This window comes from Pseudopodoces humilis, chromosome 15 (assembly GCF_049639895.1).
Source record: "Pseudopodoces humilis isolate 2021_Gansu_Grassland_sample_001 chromosome 15, ASM4963989v1, whole genome shotgun sequence".
NCBI lineage: Eukaryota > Metazoa > Chordata > Aves > Passeriformes > Paridae > Pseudopodoces > Pseudopodoces humilis.
In genome coordinates this window covers 17,304,069-17,326,571 of record NC_142214.1, presented here as the reverse complement: position 1 = coordinate 17,326,571, position 22,503 = coordinate 17,304,069, and the positions used below count along the sequence as shown (strand labels likewise).

The following is a 22,503-nucleotide window of genomic DNA, read 5'->3' as shown; positions in this document are numbered from 1 at the left end:
CAGTGCCCAGCTTACAAGTCTGAAGTTCTGCATGACAGCTGTTGTACATAAAGTGACAAATATTTCGAGTACTGCCCTTCTCCCTACGCTTCAGCCTAGCAGGCAGGAAAGACACAATTTTTTTCCACCTTCCTTCTTTTTGAATAGCCATGCCAGCACTGGCTTGGGAATCAGGAGGAGCACTCTTCCAGCAGTGCAAGGAAGGGTTGGCTTCTAGGACATACTCTGTGCCCTTCTGTGCTGCAGGTCTGTGTGCTCTTGAACTCATTTTCTTCAAGACCTGAGAAGTACTTTGCATGGATATGTTCCCCTAACTAATCTGATCTACTTTTGTAGTAATTTGCATGTGTTTAATTGCTGAATGCATGACCAGAAACTGGGACAGGTGTCAGCAATATCCTCAACAGCTCAGGGTGTGCGGGGAAAGTGTGGCTTTGTTGCCCTATTTCTCTCCTGCCTGGCCCTGTCCCTGCAGCACCTGGAACGGTGCTGGCCCTGCAGGTGTCAGCTAGAGGACACAGCTGGGTCCTGAGCCAAAGGGATCTGCTGTGACAAGGCCTTCAGAGTCCTGAGCCTGGACCTCAGTGCCCTGTCTGAGCAGGAGGCAGCACCACGTGTCACCTGCTGAACTGCCCCAGTCCTGCTGGAAGCAGAGAAAAAGAGGAAAGAGCCAGGACCGATGGGCACAGGGAGGAGCATCACCTGCTCTGCGAGCACAGGCAAAACAGCAACCTTGCTCAGAGTCACAGGCAGCAATCCCAAAATCCACCTGCAGCACATCTTCCTCAGGCAAGCGCTTTGAAAACAATGCCAGGCACTTTCTACCCTTGAGCCGTGAAATCTGTGAGCTGCTGCACACCATTCCTGCTGGGCTGCTCTCCTCACTCTGTCCCCCAAGTGCCAGCAGAGCAGAGGGGACAAACCCAGAGCCCTTTCTGCCCCCAATTGTCCTGTTTCTGCACCACCAGCTGGATTGCTCTCAAAACCCAGCACAACTTGAGAAATTGCCTTTTCCAGAGAGTAGCCTCTCAATGGGGACACATTTTTGTTTCCTGTAGCTTGCCATGGCAAACCAGCACAGAAGGGCACGCTTTGGCCAGACACCCACCTACGGGCAGAGAAGCAAGGCCGTACATAAAGTTTGGGAAATTCAGGAATTTGACCATTTTGGGGGCAGAAGGGGATGCTGTTACACGGTCTTCTAATCCTAGATGGGCTGGGAACTGACAGGGAACTCACATTTGTGTTTTGCTAGAGCATCAAATGTCTCCAAATGGCTGCTCCAAGCCTTCCCAAGTCCCTTCTCTCCCTTGCCATATTTACTTAAGGCAGAATCTTAACCTAGCCCCTTGTGTTAACTCTCTTAACCTCCCCCAGGCATGCACAAGGCCACCATGCCACAGTGTGGGACACACAAGCATTCATGCCCGATCTCTGTGGAGTCCCAGAGAAGAATTATGATCAGGAATTGCAGAGCTGGGAAAGGGAATCCGAGAACTTGCTTTTATTACGAGACACTTTTTGCTGTGAAGTGCTTGGTGATTTAAAACAGGTTATGCTGACCCACCACAGAAAACCCTGGTGCTTTCCAAGGCCGTCTTCACCTTCCACTGTTGAGCTGCACTAATCCAGCTCTACCCCACTGCCTTCCACAGTGCTGGTGCCTGAATTCTCCCCTTCCCTCTCCTCCCTGCCTTTCAGCCCGTGCTGCCAGTGCTCTCCTGGACACACATATTGGCATATCTAATATACAGCCATGAAAGCTCAAAAATGCTTTTAATAATTACTTGGTATTTAATTAAACATGCAACAACCAGCCTATTAGAGCAAATTAAATCTGAGTGAGACGTTTGAACGGTGACTAGTGAAGATATCAGTTTCTAAAGCTCTCAGAAGGATGGAGGAAGAAAACTGGATTATGTCAAGGGAAAGTAGATGCTGGAAGATGAGTGATGTTTCCTAAACCTTCCCCCCACATCTCTGGGCAAGTGCTAAGTGTGTAAACAGAGAAATTATTTTTTCCTCCCTGAGGAAAAAAATGAGACAGAGCTTGTGATTCCCTGTGCTGTCAAGACCTCCAGTGCAGTTTGGGGCTGCAGAGGTAGGAATGCATGTTATAAATAAAGCAATATTATTACTTTACGTGGCAAAATAAAATGTGGCATATCCAGCTCTGAGCATCGAAACCACGAGACTCTGCAACAATATCAAGGCACACAGGGCTTTGAAGACATTGTTTCAACTTAGGGAAGGAAGGTTTCCTCCTTCAGGTTCTGAAAATTGCCAGGAAGATGTTATTTCCCAGGAGTTAGCCAGAGGCAAACAAATCCTTTAAATCATTTAAGACAACTAGCACTTCCTGAGTGAAACCATCACCTCAGCTAGGCTGGCACTGATTGGCTTGACCAAAAACTTAGACTTGTGTTTGTTTCCTGTAGAAAGTAAAGTTTGATCATGCAGGAAGGATGAAGTAGATGGTGAAGAGCAGAACATATTTCTGGCAGGGAGGGTTCAGTTAGGTCAGGCTTGGTCTCAGCACAGAGGATGGCAGCCCTGGGGTTGGAAAAGCAAGGCCTGCTTTTCAACAGGAACAAGCAAACTGGATGGAAACCATTTCACCTGCAAACCCTCAGACTCCTGCAGCCAGAGCTCTGTACCTGGGGTGACTTTCTGCATGTGAATATTCTGTACAGCTGTATCTGTGGCCCCTGAGGTGATTCCCTCCTCAGGGAGAGGGAATGGTGATAAAGGAAAGGGCCAGCAATCAGCTTTATCAGCTGTAGCGTGACCAGAGCACTGCCCAGTCATGCTGGGACAGCAAGAAAGGGCAGGGGTATCAATGGATGTGTTCTAGGAAAGAATTTCTACTGTCAAGGTTACTGGAAGTAGCAATCATGAAGGATGGGTGATAGATACCTCCTCCTCCATCCATGGGTTATTCCAAGGGATCCAGCTCAGGCTGAGGCCAGCAGCAGTGCCCACCACATGGACCACGCTGGCCCTCTCCCACTTCATCCATCCCAATCCTCAGAGTGGGATCACAGACCTGATGGGTGGGTGCTGGTGGCACTGCAAACAGCATTCACACTGCAGCTGTACGAAACGCTCCCGATTCTGCTGAACAAGTCAAGCTTATTACAGGATGCATGAAGGGAAAGAAAAAAAGAGAGGTTACAGCAGGCTGTGGAGGTCCACAAGCAGAGCAGGCTTTGACTTCACAGCCAACTGGATGGGGAGAACAAGCTGCAGTCCCTGTCCACGCTGAGTGAGTGCTTGCTGCAGCACCAGGACCAACAGTCCTGGAGCCAAGGAGCTCTATTTGCAGAGCTGGCAGGGAGCCCATGTGAGCTCAGTAAATAAAGTATCCAGATAATAAAAATACCCAAAAGCACTGTTTATTTTTTTTTTTTTCTGAGGGATCTGATATGGAGAGAAGCATGGGGCAAACCCATCCCTCCAGAAGAGTGGAACACACAGAAACTGAAGGCTCTGATGGTTCACAGCTAAATACCTGACACTCCTTCTTGGGGCAAACAGCCGGGACTTGGGATAACAAGGCTCAGACAGGAGTTTCTGTACTGTAAAACCTCAAGTTCCCTTCAAGCCTAGCTACAAACTCTTGGTGGATAAAAGGGTGAGTGCTTTGTGTATCAGTGACCTAGGAAAGCATCAGAGGAGGTGGTCAGGGACACAGAAGGCACAGGCTGCCTTCCCTGTAGTCACACTGAGGATACAGGAGACGCTGGGGCAGCCGGGTGCTGCAGAGGGAAAAGGAGATGAGATCCACCCTGTAAGCAGTGAGTGTGTTCTGGCCTTGCTTCCCTCCTCACCAGAGCCTCAGATGGGAGCTCAGCACACCCTGGAAAATGCAGGCAGGGATGTATGGGACAGCATGCTCGGCCTGGTGACCCAGCACACCCTGGAACAGGCAGCAGGAGAGCAGCTGTGCACACCTGGGAGGAACCAGGGGATCTTGTCTTTTACTCCCTCCTCTGCCATTTTTTTCTGGCTGGGGCTGGCCTGAGATTCTGTTTGTGCCAGGACAGCAGGGACTATCCCACAGCTCGTCCCACATGCACGCATGTCCTCCTTCCCCAAAACGATCCCTTCATCTGACTAGAGGACCTCTCTGGATCTCCAAACAGCTCAGCAGACCCTCTTCCTTCTACCATCCCTTTTCCTTGAATGTTCCTTTTTCTCTGTAGCCTAGCAACTCAGCACAGACTCAGAATATTAACATCTCCTGTCCCCACACACGATCTTCTCCAGAGGCCTGAAAAATGTGATAGCAGAGAGGCTGAGAGGGGTAGGAGCAAACATGAGAGATGTGGGGAGCGTGCAGGGAGCCTCTCCCAGCATTCAGAAACAGCAGAGCCATTCAGCTGTCGGATCTGCCACCTTCACTTAACATGTACATAACATATAGAGCTATTTATAGCTCCATTTATTTACATATTCAAATAGCAGCACGACACGCAAGCACTCGTATTTGGATTTAGGTTCTATATTGAGGTACTGGCACCCTTGCACAAATACATTCTCTGTTGCTGGGTGCTTTAAATGTATAGATGACAGGATGTCAGAAGGTCAGATGCTCAAGGTCTGATTCGGTTTTCAATCAAATCAGATGAAGCTTTCACTTGGGGGGAAAGCTACTTTAGCATTCTGCAGTAATCCTCTCCAATGCTGCAACATTGCTATTGAAACAGGTGGCAGTTTGGAACATTGCTCTCAAATAGAGCCAGCTTTTTAATACATGTATATGTATATAAAATATATATATAGGCTGGGGGAGTTTTGCCCATGTAAAAACATGAATAAAAATTTAAGGAAGGAGGGGGGGGGGGTGGGGTGGGGTGTGGAATTATTCCAGGCAGTTTCCTGCAGTAGGAATTCTAACTACTACAGGAATGCTGGGGTGCAAGCTGAAGTGGTTCATACCAGCACCATACAACACTGACATGTTCAGAGCTAAAGATAACTCGGCTGCTAGAGGAACAGATGGAGCACTGCAATGCATAGCCCCGTTCAGCTGAAAGCACGCTGCAAACCATCCAGCCACAGCCTCTCCTCCTCCCCAGCACGACTCCTCTCCTGGTGTGGGGTGCACTCACCTCCCAAGTGCACACTGAACTTGGCCTTTTCTGGGAGTGCACCGAAACGGCCCCGCTTGGGAAGCTGCCTAGTGAGCCAAACGTGGGAGCTCTGCTTCTGAGCACCACAGCAGGGCTGGCTCAGCCCTCCAAGGCTTGGACTTGTCCTGGAGGACTCGCAGAGCTGCTCCTCAGGGAGAGCAGCACCGTGGACAGAGTCACAGTGGGGGATTCACGCTCTTGACAAGCGTTGCCACAGCGTTTTATTCGCGCTGCAAACCCCAACGTCTGGGCTGGGAATCGGCCAGGTCACCCCACAGCTTTCCCATAACCCAGAATTTCCCATTATGTAGATGAAGAGCATTCTGGAAACTCTCCCATTAAGATATCAGGTGAATGCTGAAACATGCCCAGGGAGAAAAAAGCAGAGTAGAATAGAAAGCTTCAGGGGCAAGAGAGAGAATCATTCCCTTGTCCAGCAGTTCAGTCTTTCCTCAACTGAGAGCTTGCTCCAGCAAGGTTCCCACAGTTCACATCCTACTTATGGCCAAATCATGCCATTTGGCCAACAAAAATATTCATTCAAGGTCATCACTGATGTTGGAAAAGTCACAGCCCATCAGCACAAGCACGGGGGAGCCCTTTTGGGGAAGCCACAGAGCTGTGCCCTCGCACGAGGAGAGCGTCAGGCTGTCTGGTGGCAGGACTGCTGCTCCCTGCTCCACAGGCACCGAGTCCTTGAGACCTCTGTCTCCAAAGGAATTCCTGGGGCTCTGTGCAAATCCAGCTTCCAGCTGGCCACGGCATTTGGAGAGACTGCATGGTGATCTTTGGCTTGTTACTTAGCAACTGGACTGTAAGTAGTAGTGAATTTACTGGGCTGTCACTGCAGTGGAAGCAGTACCGGGAGCAAGGGCACGGGGAGAGTTTTGTCATGGGAATGGGATAACTTGTGAAGTATAATGGAAGGCAGGCGAGATTTTTCCCTTCTACAAGTTGCCATAAATGCAGTAAATATTGACATATGAGTCACACTGACCTATTTTCTAGGTTTTAAGCCGGGACAATCTCTTTGCAACTGATTTCAGAAGCAGTGAATGGGGAGCACTTCAGGCCCCTCCACGAGTTCACTGTATTCTTGACTGTTTTATGCAACCCCTTTGGAAGAACCATCCCCATCTTTCAGGCAGACAGGGGACCATTCCTTGTTTAAACTTGAGCATCCAATCCCCCCACCACCACTCAGCAGAGCACCCCTGAGGCCAGATGCCTTCCTTGTCCTCACACACGACCTCAGTCCAAGGGATGTTCCAGTGGGAATTCTGTTAAAGAAAGACATCGTGTGATGTGAGCAGGAGTCCACATCTGATCCTTGACTTTTGTCAAGTGTCAGTGACAAAAGTGCCCTTTTGACCAGTGTCAGTGCTGGTGAAAGCCACCCTAAGCCCCAGCAGTCACAGGATATTGCTGCTGCAAGGATAAAAAATCCTAACCACAAATCTAATGATGGCAGGTGAGGTGGGTGGCTGACATCAGCTTTGCAAAGTGTTTCTGGAGCTCAGTGGATTTCTACTCTTGCCCTCTCTCCAGACAAGCCACAGAGCAGGCACTTGGGCCTACTGCATCAAGAGCATCTCAAAGCTGCCAAGTCCAGCGTGGTTTGGAGGTTACTCTCTACCCTGCCAGCCATCTTTTACTCCTCCAAACATCCCTCTAGCAGCAGGAAAAAGCATCAATACGCTGCTGCTTTCCCTCAGCCAGCCAAGTGGTCATGTGTGTCCCGCTTCCTACTGCTGGAGGAGCAAAGTGAGCAGGTCCCCAGGGTGACTGTGACTGATGGCAGTGTGCACAGGGACCTTTGCCTTCCCTGGTAACTCTCCCCTTCAGGAAAATGCTGCCTCACACGTGCAGAACCAGCACTCTTTGATTTCCCAGCCATCCCACGCACTGCAGCCCCACCCAGCAGGAGCTGAAGGGACAAGAGCTGTGTGAGCCCAGCTGTGCTGAGGCACTATCAGCAGAGGAAGGCACAGGCCCTGGCCAGCCCTGGAGAAACCTTTCCTCCCAGCTGTCTGTTGCTATACCCTGGTTTAGATCAGAGCACACAGAAGCCCCTTGTGTATAAAAAAAAAGCACATAACCCTCACCAACCCATGCCCGTAGGTTAGCTCACCTTTTTCAAGCAAGCTTCGAGAAGTTGGGAAATAAGAGCCACGATGCTTCCTGCCATAACCTCCAAGAGATCCAGTGTTGTATGCCAGCACCAGAGCAGTCACTCCAACAAGGCACAGCCTGGCAACAAGGGCACAGGGCTGGGAAGCAGTGAGCCATTGGAAGAGGCTGCCCAGAGAAGCTGTGGCTGCCCCTGGATCCCTGGAAGCGTCCAAGGCCAGGCTGGATGTGATTTGGAACAACCTGGGGTAGTGGAAGGTGTTCTGGTTTGGAACAAGATAACTTAGCTCACCCCAAGCCAGAGCTCTATCACCCCTACCATGAGCAGATCAAGACTCACAGAATCATTAAGGCTGGAAAAGACTCCAAGGTCATCAAGTCCAGCCTTTGACAAAATACCCCCATGGCCACTAATCCACACCCCAGACTGCCAGGTCTGCTCGGTTTCTGAGCACTGCCAGGGATGGTGACTTCCCCACTTCCCTGGGGAGCCTGCTCAAATCCTTAACCACTCATTCGGTGAAGAAATTTTTCCTGATATCCAGCATGATTCCCCTCTGAATCCTTTTCCACCACCAAGGCCCCACAGCACCCTCTGCTACCTACAAAATTTCCATCCCAGGAGCCTCCAGCAATCCAACAGGACTTTATCCCCTGCAGCACCATGGCAGGGCACCATCTGCAGCTCAGCACCAACGCTGCCTCCTAGTTTTCCCATATTTTGGCAGTCCTAAATATTCAGCAGCCATGAATGCCAAGATGTAATGTATACACACACACAGAGTTTAGATCCCACAGCATCACAGGGCTGGGGATACCCAAGGCTACAGAGAAACGTTTGCAGCACTGGAGTGTCATCTCATACTTGTATCTCACAGCATGCAACTCCAGAAAACTCTGGCTGTAGGATTTAAGTGCTTTGACCTTTGCTTTTTAAAAACATTTGGATACCCAAGGACATAGCTCTCTGTATGTCATTTCTCCATTGAAAAGAGACAGCAACAAAACAGAACGTTTTCAATTAAGAGTAAGGAAAACATTGACACATTTGAAGAGAGTAGATGGTACTAAAAGGCACAGCATAATAGGAGAACTTTCTTCTATAAAATCTTGGTTTTTAAAGCTCAAGACATCTGCACCAATGGAAAATCCTTTTCAAGGGCACATTGCATTGCAGCAGGGTTTGTCCAGTATTGCAGGTGTACATACATTCCAGTGAAAACAGAACTGCAAAGCCTGCTCAGCACAGATTCCACCACAAAGTCTGTTTCAAGCATGCCCAAAAGATGGAAAATTTGATGTGGTGAGAAGAGTGATGCCCCAGTGATGATGGGGTAACAGGTTGTAGGATGAACTATCCTGGTCAAGAACACTCTTACACAAAATCTTCTCGGAGTCCACTCCATTTTGGGTTAAAAGCCAAATGAAAACCCTTGTAGCTCGTGGCTGCATTGAGACATGCTTTACATCTCTCTTGAACAGGGAAATCTGCCAAACCAGACAGCTTGTTTTTCAAGCAAGCTTCGAGAAGTTGGGAAATAAGAGCCACGATGCTTCCTGCCATAACCTCCAAGAGATCCAGTGTTGTATGCCAGCACCAGAGCAGTCACTCCAACAAGGCACAGCCTGGCAACAAGGGCACAGGGCTGGGAAGCAGTGAGCCATTGGAAGAGGCTGCCCAGAGAAGCTGTGGCTGCCCCTGGATCCCTGGAAGCGTCCAAGGCCAGGCTGGATGTGATTTGGAACAACCTGGGGTAGTGGAAGGTGTTCTGGTTTGGAACAAGATAAGCTTTAAATCCCCTCCAAGCCAGACCATTCTGTGATTCTCTGAAATAAAACATCAAGGTCAGCTTTGCCAAGCATCCTGCCCTGACCCCTAACCCCTCCCCACTGCAGCCTGTCCCTCAGGAGAAAGGAATTGGCAATCCCACAGGCATCCTTCCTTTCACAGCCCTATTCCTGCAAACATTTCTCTCTGGAAGCCTTGTTTCCTACACTAGCCCTCTGCAACAATCCTCTTGTAACTTTTCAACTTGTCACCAGGTTTATAAAACTTTAAAGCTGGTGCTATAACAAACTGAAATGATGTTATTGCAGATGTAGGAGAGCATCTTGGGATGAATAAATTATAGGAGCCACAAAGAAATCATGACTATAATGGCTGGATGCTCCGAGCTGTCTACGGTGTGCAGACACAGGAGGGAGCAGGTTTAGGACAGCACAGATCATAGGGCAGGAAAATTGAAGCGTTATGAAGGGTAACCTCCTCTAATTTCAAATGCATACAAAACTTCTGGTAGTTTTCCTTATTGAAATAGTTCATTAATACTTCAAGGGAGTCTGAACTGTCTGGTGCTGGAAATTTATGTCCCCAGAGATTGCCTGGAGAGGGAAAAGGCTACATTGGGAGGATTAGTCCTTGTCTAGGGACTATATTCTATATTCTACCATGCAGGAATATACAGCACACCCTGAACAGGCCAGTCCTCAGCTGCATGAAAGGACATCCAGCAGTGGGGGGAGACACTGGCAGCTCTTTCTGAAGCCATTGGTACTGGACACCACCAGAAATGCACCCCCTGGGCAAGCTGGCTGAAGCAAACCCTTAAGGTGAGCGACTCTGGGCAGCATCCAGGCCGTGAAGCACAAGGACAGACACCCACAGGCTGCTGGAACTGAGCGTGACATGAGTTCCACACTGCCAGAGCTCCTCATTCCCCTGCTCAGAAGCTCAGATTCAGGTCTCTTGGTGTGGTATCAGGTTACTGAGGAGCTGCTGGGCTGTCGCTGCTCCACTGCCACTGCATACCAACAAACACCTGCAGGTTGTTCCCTTAATGCCTTAAGGTTTTAGTTTCTATATTTTTCAGCTCCTGTACTGCATTAGTGTAAAACTGAACTCCATGTAGAGTGTTGGCAAGCTCCCCCCACAGTTTGGTCAGACAAAATAATCCTTCCAGGCCTGAGAGCCAAGGACACCTCCCAGCCTCAGGCCCCAACAAGTATGAACAAAAGTGAATTGGGGGCAAGCAAACTTGGGGAATGTGACTTCGTTACCTGAAGCTGTAATTGGACAATTAACCTCTGATATGCAAATAGAGCAAACTTATATCTGCCCAAAAAACTGGTGACCATCTTGGGTGTAGCCTCTGTGAGGCTTTTGCACTGCCCAGGGTGTACCTGTTAAAGGCCTTTAATAAATCCCCACTTTAGTCTTTTAACTCAGCCTAGCCTCTGCTCTAGGCAGCCAGTCCAGGCACCACCCTGCTCACTGCAACTCAATCCCAGGTCACCTCGATGGAGATGGGCTGGCTGAGTTATCCAGGAGAGACCATCCTTGTGTCCTTCATGGGTCACCTGAGCTCCTCAGCAGCAGCAGGAAGACATTCCTCCTCTCAGCCTGCCTCCAAATCCCCAACTTGCAGATTTGAACAGGAGATGAAGACTCCAGCAAGGCCTCTCATCCTCATGGACCAGCACTTCCCAGAGGGTCTGCCACTCAAATGTACCTATTTGGCCTGGCCCCTGGCATCCTTCCCCAGCCTTTTCAATGGATATCACTGATCTTGGCTCAACAAATAATCCTACTAATCACTGACAAGAACAGAGGCTGCAGCTCAGCGTTGTTTAGCCATGCTAAAGGGGGTGCACAGCAAGAGAGCATCACTCCAGAAAGTGAGCTTGAAAATATGGCTGACCACACACACGCAGCAGCTGCCATGATCCAGGAGGTGGCACTTGCTGAAGTAAGGGCTGCACTTTTGGTTTCTCATGGCTGGGAGATGGTTACCACTGTGTCCATGAGCATCCTGCAGTCTGGCATGGCACAGGATCCAGGAATGGCCCTCAGGGAGCTGGAGGTGCATCAGCTCTGGGTGTCAGAACAGATGTGGCACCAACAGGCAGCTGCAAAGCATTCTGTGTGTCAGAGTGTCTGGGAACATCCAGCACAAGGACATTACTGTGCTGCCTTTTCAGAGAGCCCTGTGCCTTCCAGGACAGGAATGTCACCACCTCCTCACTTTGGGACCACAGCTCCCATGGGAGTGAGGGCAAGGAGAGCTCGTGGATGGAGCTGGATCGCTCCACAGCACCCCAACCAGCTGGACCCCTATGGAAAACAACTTCTGGAAGCATGCAGTGTCTGGTCACTGACAGCACTTGTTCCCCAGCAGCAGGCAGCCAGCAGGCGCCAGGAGTCCCAGGGAAAGGCCTGGGAGAGCCAGGGGCTCTCCTCAGCCTGCCCAGCCCCAGCACCAGGGCCATTGTTCCCAAAAGGATGTCTGAGGATTAATTAATTATCCTACAAGGGGCAGTAAGTAATAACACTCCTTGTGGAACAATAGAAGCTATTTGGTCTCCATGACAACCCAGCTTCACTTGTGTGCCTTTAATTTATTCATTGCACAGCTCCTTTCCCAAGCACACATGATGCAAAAAAAATGCCTTGTTTTTCTTGCCATTATCCATGCCCAGAGCAGGGGTAAAACACAGCCCTTTCCCCGGGGCATCTGTCACACAGAAGAATGATGCACATGAAATCCCTTCAGCCTGGAAACTTACATCACATGAGAACTCTTCTGCTCCCTAAATGTTTGTTGTTTAAGATGATTCTGATTTTTAACCCCTTTTTGAAACTGCCTCACCATGGTGCTCAGAGATCTTGATCCTGAATAAATTCTCACCTACAGCCACCTCATCTCCCACCCCCAAACCTTTCCACGCCCTTTCCCCCTGCCCCATCTATGTAGAAAAAGATGGGCAGGGGATTATTCTTGTCAGAGAGCCAGGAGGGATAGTCAAAAGCCCAGAAGTGATGTTCCTTCACATCCACAGGAGTGTGGCATGGACAGTGGTGCCCAGCCATGCCACCACCACCAAAGCACTCAATGTCTATCACTGTGCTGCCCAAACTCTGCAGGATCCAGGGCAGCACGTCGGTGAAGGCCTGTGCCAGGAAATGTGGGCATCACAGAGGGATTCTTGTTGCTGTTTCTCCCCTGGTTCTGTGCCAGAGGGAAGCAGGGGCTCACTGGAGAGGGGAGAGCACCACATTCACCTGGCAAGGGTTGGAAGGTGCTGCAGGGACCATGGCTACTGCTTGCCTGGCCACAGCACTTGATCAGCCCTTTAGCCCATGGACACCTCTCCAGTGGGAGGTTCATCCTGCATCAGCCTCTGCAGGGCTCAGCTGCCTTCACAGAACAGTTTGGATTGCAAAGGACCTTAAAAACCATCTTGTTCCAACGCCCTGCCATGGACAGGGATGCCTTCCACTGTCCCAGGCTGCTCAGAGCTCCATCCAGCTTGGCCTTGGACACTTCCAGGGATCCAGGGGCAGCCACAGCTTCTCTGGGCAGCCTGTGCCAGGGCCTTCCCACCCTCACAGGGAAGAGCTTTTTCCCAAGATCCAATCTGAACTACTCTCTTAGTCTGAATCTGTTCCCCCTCATCCTGTCACTCCAGGCACTCGTAAAAGGTTTCTCTCCACCTTTCTTGTGGGCTCACTTCAGGTACTGGAAGGCCACCCCTAAGCTGGCTTTTTTTCCATGTTAAAGAATCCCAACTCTCCCAGCCTTTCCTGCCAGCAGAGCTCCTCCATCCTCCTGATCCTCCTCTGGACTCAGCCCAACAAGTCCCTGTCCTTCCTGTGCTGGGGACAGACCTGCCCAGGCTCACAGAGCAACTGCTACAGGTAATCTGAGAACCAACCCCCTCACCCCCTCCCAGTTGTGTTTTGAGAGTCTTGGTCTTAAGCCACAAGTCCAGACCCCAAATTGTCTGTTCTGGCTCTGGCAGGAGGGTGACATTTGGTCCAGCATCCCAGAGCATCCAGGTCCAAGTTGAGCCTGGGGGAGGAGATGCCTCAAAGCTGAGTTGTGGCCTGACAGGCAGGATAGATGGAACTAGGTTAAGCCATCTGGCCCTGCTAAGCTGAGCCTAAACTCAAGCACAGCTACCCAGTGCCTCTGCACCCAAATCTAGGGCCACTGCCACTAGTGCCACTGTCACTTGACTGAGGTGTCACAGGTCATGCAGAGAATTGGGGTTATTGGTGGGATGGTAACAGAGTCAGCAGGAGGAACTTCCACACAGGAACATGAAGGTTCAAGGCTGGCTCTTCCCCCTGGGTCATTCCAGCACATATTCAGGCTTTCCAGGCAGTTTGGAAGCAAAACCAACCGGTCAGGTTGTGTCACCTCCTTTCCACAGAGCAGCAGAAGAGCTGCTGGGCTGGGGAAACAGGGCAGGAGAGACCAGAGAAATGGGACAGGAGCAGTGGGAAATCAGGATTTTAATTGACTTGAACTGCAAGAGCTCCAAACCAGCCCAGGATTCTCCTGCATGGGTCAGGAGGTGAGGAACTGGACAGGAACTGGACAGGAACTGGACAGGAGGCTCCCACCAGCCTCCCACTCCACTCAGCCTCTGGGAAAGGAGAAGAGTCTGGAGGAAAAACCTCTGGGTGGGGGGAAAGGCAAGTTTAGGCAATTACAACACAATCTATGTCCTCTGCTGGCTTCTGAGGGACAGTCCTGGATGTGAACCTAAACCATGACCAAAGTAATCGACAAATTTCATAGATTTTAGCCCAAACCATTGCCACCTTTGCAGATTTTTTGTTTTTTGTTTTGTTCACATTGGTATGAAAAGCTCCAGTCTATCAATGCCACCCAAAACCAGATTTCCATTAGATGCCTCTCTTTCCAGCACAGATCTCCAAGGAAATATTGAATTACCACCAGCAAATGAAAACTCACTGTTTTTAACTTGGCAGGGACAGACTGACCATAAAGCCATCTTTGTATCTACCAAAAATTACAATTCACATCTGCTTTTTTAAGGCATAAACTTTTCTGACTTGGGGAGGAGTTTGTAACCAGCATAGAAGGGATAAGAATCTACTCTGGATGAGATGCCACAAGCTCCAGAGGTGCCAGCAGAGATCTAGATCCCTCCAAGGATCCATTGCCTTGGAAGTAAATCCCAGCCAGAAAATGGAAGAACAATTTATCATGTTTCTTTATTTATTTTCCTCTTTCTTTGCAAACTTACCATGTTGACTTCAGAGATCTGGTCAATGCTGGAGATGTGGATGCTCATTCCCACTGTGACAGGGTTACCTGAAACACAAATAGGCTGGGTTAGGACCATATTCAAGCCCTCCCCCCTTATCTGCAATATAAGAATTGCCTAGAAATGCATGGATTTGATTTTAAGCAGCCCCACAATCCCTGAGTATCATGGAATTGAATGTGCTCAAGTGATTAGATTTCTTTCACTCCCAGACTCACCCCAAGGAGCAGTGCAGCCTAAGCTTGATTTTTTTTTAATTCCTGGAAGTTAATTACCCCCTAGTAACACAATTATCTCTGGTTATTCCAAATAATCCCTTCAGAGACCATCACCAGGCTCCCAGTGGGCTCACATAAGGTGGTCCTGATTGACCATACAAAGAGCACAGCACCCAAGGCCACGCAAGCCATGGGCAGGAAACCTGCTCCAGCTCACTCCTCCATCACTCCACCAGCTCTGAGCACTCAGTCTGAAAATCCCAAGTGAGTTTGAATACCCAAGGCACCAGACAAGTGCAGGAAACAGATCTGTGAAGTGAAAAAGCAGCATTTGTATGGTGGCTTTTCAGAGCAAAGCTCGGGTTACAGAACAGGACAATCCCTGCAGTGGGGTTTAAGCCATGTAAAACAATTTACAGTGAGATACACACCCACTGCCAACCCCAGCAAAAACCCTCTTGTAGCTGGAAATGGGGTTTTCACGTGTTAGCCCTCCCCTGCTCAAGCTCACAACCCCAAATCCTACCCCAAGAAAAGCCCCTTTCCTCAAACATGCAAGGTGGAAAATAATCCCTTACAATGCATCACTGGAAAGGGAAAGACAAGCAGTTGTGCCATTCAAGGTATTAACTCTTCCATGCACTCATTAGTAGATCTAAGTGCTGAAATATTTACAGATAATAATGAAATGGCTTAGAAAGTAATTAGGAGATTGGGGGAGAGGGGAGAACCACACAACTGGAAATGAAGTGATTTTTTAATTATGTGTTACCAGAAGTAGGGAAGCAGTGTCATTAGGGGTGCCTTGTGATTGGGTGTGCTGTTCACCAAGACCCTCTGCTGCAAATTAAGCAGCATTATCCTTTAATGGAATATGAACAACACTGAAAACATCAGAATCAACCACTGTAATTAGGCCCTGCTATGCAAATCTCCTTAAAGAGGCAGAGCAGGCTCCAGCACCCCGGGCTGGCTGACAGGGTGCCCGGGGCTTGCTCAGGAGACCTCGTGGAGCCTCTGAAGATTCCCTCACAGACACACTCCCAAACACATCTTAGCTGTGCTTGTACCTTCATCCTTCACCAGGGAGCCAGGTGGGAAAATAACCAGCAGTCACACCAGGGAGAGACCATTCTCCAGCAGCCTCTTTGTGCCAGAGGCTGACACAGGCACAGCAAAGCTTTCAAGGAAGCCTCACTTTGATAGCTTGTCTTTTTTTGTCCCAGGAATCAGGGCCTTGCGATAGAAGCCATAGCAGGAGGAGGAAGGCAGAGCTGCCCTGAGGATCTTGCAGGCTAATTAGTTACAGGAGGAGAGTCAGGGCCATGCACAGGGCTGCAGCAGAGCCTGGGAGAAGCCAGATTCCCATTCCCGACTGTTATAGATACATTTTATATTGTTGGCTTTTTGCAAATATAAAAATGAATGTTATAGGTATAAGATTAGAAAACTTCGTTATATTAATATAGTTCCTTCTATTTCTGTTATTGATGAAACTTAGAAATAATGGTATAATATACATATATGTTGAGCTATGGCATAGTATTAAAACAAAAACTATTTTTGTTTGTATAACCCAAAGACTGAAAAAGATGGTTATAGACCCTGCTCCATTCTTAGATTATCTTATCCAGATGAAGACAGCAGTGACCAGCGGTCTGGGAGAGGAGTTTACTGCATTTCTGTTATCAGGGAATGTAAAACTCAGTGGAGCCAAGAAGATTGATTTATTGAGAAGGGGGAAAATCAAAAACTGAACAAAGAAACATCCAAAACTTAAGAAGAATGTTTGAATCACGTATGAGAATTTATGGATATGTAGCAGGGTTCTGTTTTTAAGGGACAATCCTTTGTTAGTAAGGTGAATGCAGAGACACCCGGCCGTATCTGTATACTTTATTTTTATCTCCTAAGTTTCTATTAAACTTTTAAATTCTATAAAAAATATGTGAACCTCATTTTTCACAGTGGGCCTTTCTGCCACACAGTTCTGTTCCCTCCAAGAGTGCCCCACTGCCTGCTTGGCTCCCAGCCTGTCCCCAGCAGCACTTGTGTCACCGTGGCTGTGCATCCCCTCCTTCCCCAGCACCAGCCAGGGCTCTTTCCCGCACTGAAAGCAGCAGGCTGGGTGGTTAGAGCAAGGGAGCACTGACAGTGGGGATACACAAATATTTGTCAAAGCCAGAGCCCATCCAATCCATTCTATCCATCCAGACATTTGTGCTGCGCTCATCGCCGTGGTGTCCGAGCGCCCGGGGTCATGCAGTGACTCAGAGCCAGGGACGAGCTCTCTCCCCACTGCCAGCTCCAGGAGCAGCTCTGGGGTGGAGGGATCAGCTCCCTGCAGAGTCAGCAGGGCTCCTCCTGGCACTGCCAACTCCTCCACATCCCTGTCAGAGAATCTGGGAGGCTCCAGTGCCCATCTGCGAGCTCTGGGGTGTGCAGCCCATGGTTTTCTGTGTGGGGCTGCCCTACAAACAAAGAAATACAAGTCCTGCCTTTACTGCACCTGCTTAATCTTGGTGCCAGGGAAGCCATTTCACCTTCTCCAGCCCTGTTGTGAAGGCTGGCTCCCACTCTGCTCAGGACAGGGATTCAGCCAACACAAAAATATGTCCTGACTCTCAGTGCAGCCCAATGGAAAACCAGGCCAGCTGGTGCCCAACATTCAGACTTTAAGTAGTACAGGAAAATAAACAAAGGACATCAATTCTGCCAATGTTAATAGCTTCAGGCAAGAGGGATACAAAAGTAGGGTATTTCAAATATGGGATAACGTCAGCTGTAGATTTGTCCAGAAGAGACAGAACTCTGCATTTGTGGATCCGAGACAGGGCAAAAGTAAACCTGGTTTTAGAGGCCTGTGCTTTCATCTGTGCCTTGCCAGTGGGTACAAAGAACTAGACTTTCTCCCCTTAAAGAAAAAGCTTCTGCCTGGAAAGGATTTGTAGGCAAGATCACAAGTGAGGGAGTGTGAGAAATTCTGCCACTTTTACTAGTGAATGGCACCCTCACACACCCCTGTTTCTCACCACCACTGGAGAGTTCACCAACATTTTGGCCTGAAAGTAGTTTGATGTCTGAGAATAATGCACTCAGGAAGTTGGAAGGGAAGCAGGCAAAAGAGTTACAATAAAACCTGTCCTTTTTCTGCAAGTGATACTTGTCAAATATAAACACAGCCAAGATAGAGAACAAGTTGTGCTAATCTGCAATATTTTCCCAGCAACCAGTTATTACTTTCACATTTCATTTTATAATGCATAAACCCCCAGCACCTGGAGTCACGTTGCTAACAGAAATAACTCGGCACAAGCAGGGAGGAAAGGTTGTGTTTCCAAAGCTGTGTGTGCCAGCACTCCAGCCAGAGGTGATGGCAGCCTGGACTGGGACATGTCTCCCAGAACTCAGCCTGGCTCTCACTGAAGACAAAAGCACAAAGCTCAGTGGAACAGGGGGGTGATTACTCAGGCAACTGCCCTGAGCTAAGGTCCAAGCTGTCCCCTCTCCACTCCTACCCAGGGAAGTTAACACTAGATCAAGCCTGGGCTCCTCTGCCTTCGGATCTCCAACTGCAACACAGACACAGCCAAAAAGTCTCCAGACCAGTGGGCAGGTGAACAGAGCTCGATTTATGGTCCACTGAAGCCACATCATTTTTATGAACTCCAGCCAGCTCTTCAAGGTTCCTGCATTCCTGACCACGTGGACTTGGCACTGCTGGCAGAGCCAAGGTTTGCAGTTGCCGAGGGACAGGGATCAGCCTGAAAATTACCCTTTAGTCTGGACTACAGGAACAAAGGCATTAACAGGGTGTCAGAAATCTCACAGCTTCCCTGATCAACACCTTCCCGCATTTCACTGCGCTGACAGCTTTTCCTAGATATCCAAACCAAACCTTCTCTGCAGTTTAAATGTAGTTTGGTCTCATCATTCCCCCCCTCCACTACAGTGAAAGAATAAATCAATCATCCTTCCTTAACAACAGCTTTTATGTTCTGAGAAACCATGGCATCCCCCTCCCTCCCCCACCCATACTGCCTTGTCTAGATTAAATGCACCTGATTTTTTCAACCTCTCCTCAGAGGTCATGTTTTCTAAAGCTCTGACAATTAGTGCTGCTCTCCTCTGGCCTTTTGCCAATTTGCCTACATCTCTATTTTAAAGCCTGGTATCCACAAACCAGCCACTGAAGCAATGACACGCTCATACAGACAAAAGAAAAAGCAACCTTCCCTGTACAGAATCCTCCTAAAACCACAGAAACATCTCCAAACCCGCTGCCACCCATCCTGGGAGCTGCTCACTCTGTGTAGGAGGTTAGGGATGGCAAAGGGGCAGCTGAGCTCTGGCCTTTCCAGTGCATCACATGTGCAGCAGGAGAGAGCACAGCCCTGTCTCCTCTGGACAGGAGGAGAAATTATTCAAGACAGCTCTGTGCATGAGCCTCAGCATTCCCTGCTTGCACCCTGCCTGTGGCATCACCAGTCTCCGAGATCCCTGCAGCAGCAGGAAAGCTGCTTTTAGGTCTTCTGCTGAGTAAACAAAGCCAAGCAGAGCAAATTAGAGGCTTCAGTTACTAAACCTACATATAGAACAGGTCTGTGCCTTACCCTGCACTGGTAAATACCCATAGGCATGAGATTCCATCCATGCAAAACCCTTCTCCTCACTCCAAACCCTCCAGAAGCTGAAGTGCAGCCCCAACAGAGCCAAGGTTGCCCTGCACTGTCTGGTGGAAGAGTTTCTGCACAGACAGGGTGGTACAGGCAGGCAGGGGGCCAGGTTTGCTGATCAAGGACCATGGCACCGCAGTGCCTCGCTTGCATTTTCAGTGACCCCCAACCCAACAGGGCCAGCACTTGGGGCAACCTCAGTCTCACCACAGGCACCACCAGCACACAGCCCATCATTCCACTGCCAGGACTTTTCCCTTCACTCCTGAACAAGGCAGGTGCGTTCAGCATCCACTCATTCTTCCTGCAGAAAACAGCTCAGCCAGACCACTGCCTCTGCTTTGTTCCCAGCACTGAACCTCGGGGCAGCCTGGCTTGGTGTTTACAGCTCAGACCCAGGGCCCACGTCACGGCTACGTGCGGCCACGAGCTGGTTACACAAGGCCTGACAGACGTGGTTAGTTGGGAGCCAAGAGCTCCCAGGTAATTGGAGGTGCAGAAGGCGGCACATCCAGCACCGGGCTTGTCGCTGGCTGACCAGCTGCTGCCAGGGTGAAAACATTCATCCTGTTCATAAATCTCCCTCTGGCCCTCCCAAAACAGATAGCCTTGAATAATTTTTCGGCTGATGGACTAATTAGTCCTATGCTGTAGTTTTTTTGAAACCACCCCAAAGATAACTCAAAGGCCAGCCTGTTGTCAGGACACTCAAATTTACTACACTCCAGTGCAGGCAGAATGGAAATGCTTCTGGGTTTTCAGCACACAGGAAGATTGCAAGAGGAGTTCACAAATTGCTGTCTGCATAATAGCTGTGCTTACAGATCTCAGGACCAAGGCTCTGCTACAGCAGAGAGAGAACGTCTAAAAGATGCCAGCCCAGCAGGCTACACAAGCCAAATCACAATGAAATTTCCCAACACTGATTTTCCTGTTCCTTTCCTTTTATTTTAGCTTATGTACAGCATCAAGCACAAACTCAGTTTAGTTTTAACGTTGCTTGAGGAACAAGAAAAGTTGACCATGTATCATGAAAGCAGAAATGTTCTGGGAACCACTTTCATCCAGCATCTCTGATTTGCAGTGACATCTAGAAGCACTGAGTTCAGCAGGGTCCCTTAAGAACCTACTCAAACTTTTCCAATAAAATCTAGGTTTAAACATGCATTTAACACTTTCCAATCCTTTTTCCTGCTTGGTTTTTTTCCCCCCACTCTTATTTCCATGGTCTCTCCCCCACCCACAGCCAATGCTGTGCATTTCTTTTGCCAGGCTTAGCACCACAGCCAGAAGCATCAGACACATTCAGAGACTGATATTGAAGCTCTCCCTCTACTCCCAGCAGGTGACCCCATAGAATCCCTTGGGTTTAAAAGGGCAAAGCCCTCTGTGGTTTTACACTTTGGGGCACTGTTATACATTACTAGAAGGAGAGATGGTCTCAGGGCAAGCCAGCAAGGGGAGGAATAGTTTTTATGGGGGTCTTGTCACTGCTGAGGATTTCTCAGTGGGATTTTGGAGCTAAAAGACAGAGCCCTGGGCTCTAGGGTTTCTGGGGATGTCAATGCCTGCTCTTTCCCCATGGATTCATGGTTCTGCAGGGGCAGGAAGGATATCTACCACCACTGGTTCCCATGGAGATTGCAGCTGCTCTCCAAGTAGGTCTGGCAGAAAACATTTTCTGGGGTATGACAGGTTTCCTACATTTTCCCATTCTCCTTTACGGAGTGGTTGGCCCTTTTTATACCACAGAGCCCAAGCACAAAATGAGATTTTGCCTAACTCTGGTACGGTTTCCATCCATCTACAGCACACCAGGCACAGCATCACCCTGTGCAAGGAGGATAATGAGGATTTCCAGTCTGTGCCATTCTCCTCTCCTGGCGTTGTCACCTCACCCAGTCAGACAACTGAACCTGAAATATTTATTTATGAAAGGGGAATACTGGGCACTTCCCAAGGAAAATGGCAAGTTGGACAAAGCTCTCACCAGGATGGGGATATCAAGGACAGCACAAAGGTGGAATGGAACATCGAAGGGAGGGTACAAGCACAGCACAGCTCTTGAGCAGATTTCTGGAACATCAAGCAATGAGGCTCCTGTTCAGTGAGGAACCAGGAGCCACAGCCCTTGCAGAGCAGGCAGAGCTGACCTCTGTTCCTGCCAGCTCTGCTCCCTGAGATGCTCTTTGCAAACACACAGGTTAACCTGGATAACAGCAGCCCCAGTCCCAGCCTGCCGTCACATGAAGCCTCCCTACGGATCTGAACAGTCACAGAACATTTTCTTGAGCAAATTGTGCCTGCTCCTGAGCCAGTGCTGAGGGATCCTTCTGGAGGAACAGTGCTTTCCCAGGGCAGATGTAGCACCCGTTCTGTGACTGTTCCAGGGGAGGCAGAGAGTTAAAGAGCACAGTCTGTGAGGCACAGTGGATTACCTAATCTATCTCATGGGTATTTTTAATAGATTAGTAGGTATTAGTGTGGGATATTGCAAATATCCCATGGAAACTTGGGAGTGAGAGAGAACAGTCAGCTGGCTGCAAAAACAGTCTAAAGGTTGTCCCAGAGGGATTGAAGAATTACAGAGGAAGCTAAATCAAGGTTGATTTTAGAAGATGTTGGTAGACAGCTACCCAAGCTGAATAAAAACAAGGTCTAAAGTGTACAGGCTTAAAAATGGAACAAAAGAGTAGACACCAAACCTGACAGCATCTGGACTGAGCCCAGTCCAGCAGAGCACCTGTACACACACAAAAAGGGCTCTCAGCATTTTAAAAAAAAAAAAAGGTACTGCCTACTCAAAACATCATCTGTTCTTGGAAGAGGCCTAGGTCAACATTCAGGAGATAGATTTTTAAAGCTGCTTCATCCTCAGTGATGAAAAGAGTCTTCCAACAGCTTCTGCTTGTGAATCTCCTGCCCAGGTGATGCACATGTAGAAAGGTCACAGCAATGCAAGAGGAAAATAAGTTCTTGGGTTTGTCAAGCTTTAATTTAGAGACACAATGCCTTCACCTCACCAGAACTGAATCATCAACCTGGCATTGACCAGTGGGGCCAAGCAATCAACTCTTTAAGAGCACCTTTCCCAAGAGGACTGAGCACCAGCTCCCATCCATCCCTTAAAGTGCCCAGCTTGCTTGGCAGGGCTGTCACTGCCACTGTATTCTTTGCTGGAACAGGGACACTGCAGAAGGTGGATCCAGAGCTGACCCTTGGGAGATGAAGGCAGTGCTCCAGCCCCCTGGAGGATGGGTCACCTGC

The 22,503-nt window shown here is 49.1% G+C and overlaps 1 protein-coding gene across 3 annotated transcripts in view; it reads right to left on the bottom strand.

Moving 5' to 3' along the window:
• LOC102107616 (gamma-aminobutyric acid type A receptor subunit theta) overlaps window positions 1-22,503 on the bottom strand; it is a 71,671-nt gene that overhangs the window by 30,831 nt on the left and 18,337 nt on the right. For all 3 annotated transcript variants that reach the window (XM_005527412.3, XM_005527413.2, XM_088062563.1), the window contains one exon: window positions 14,322-14,389. In XM_005527412.3, the coding sequence (XP_005527469.1) occupies window positions 14,322-14,389 (68 nt within the window). The remainder of the gene's footprint in view (window positions 1-14,321; window positions 14,390-22,503) is intronic.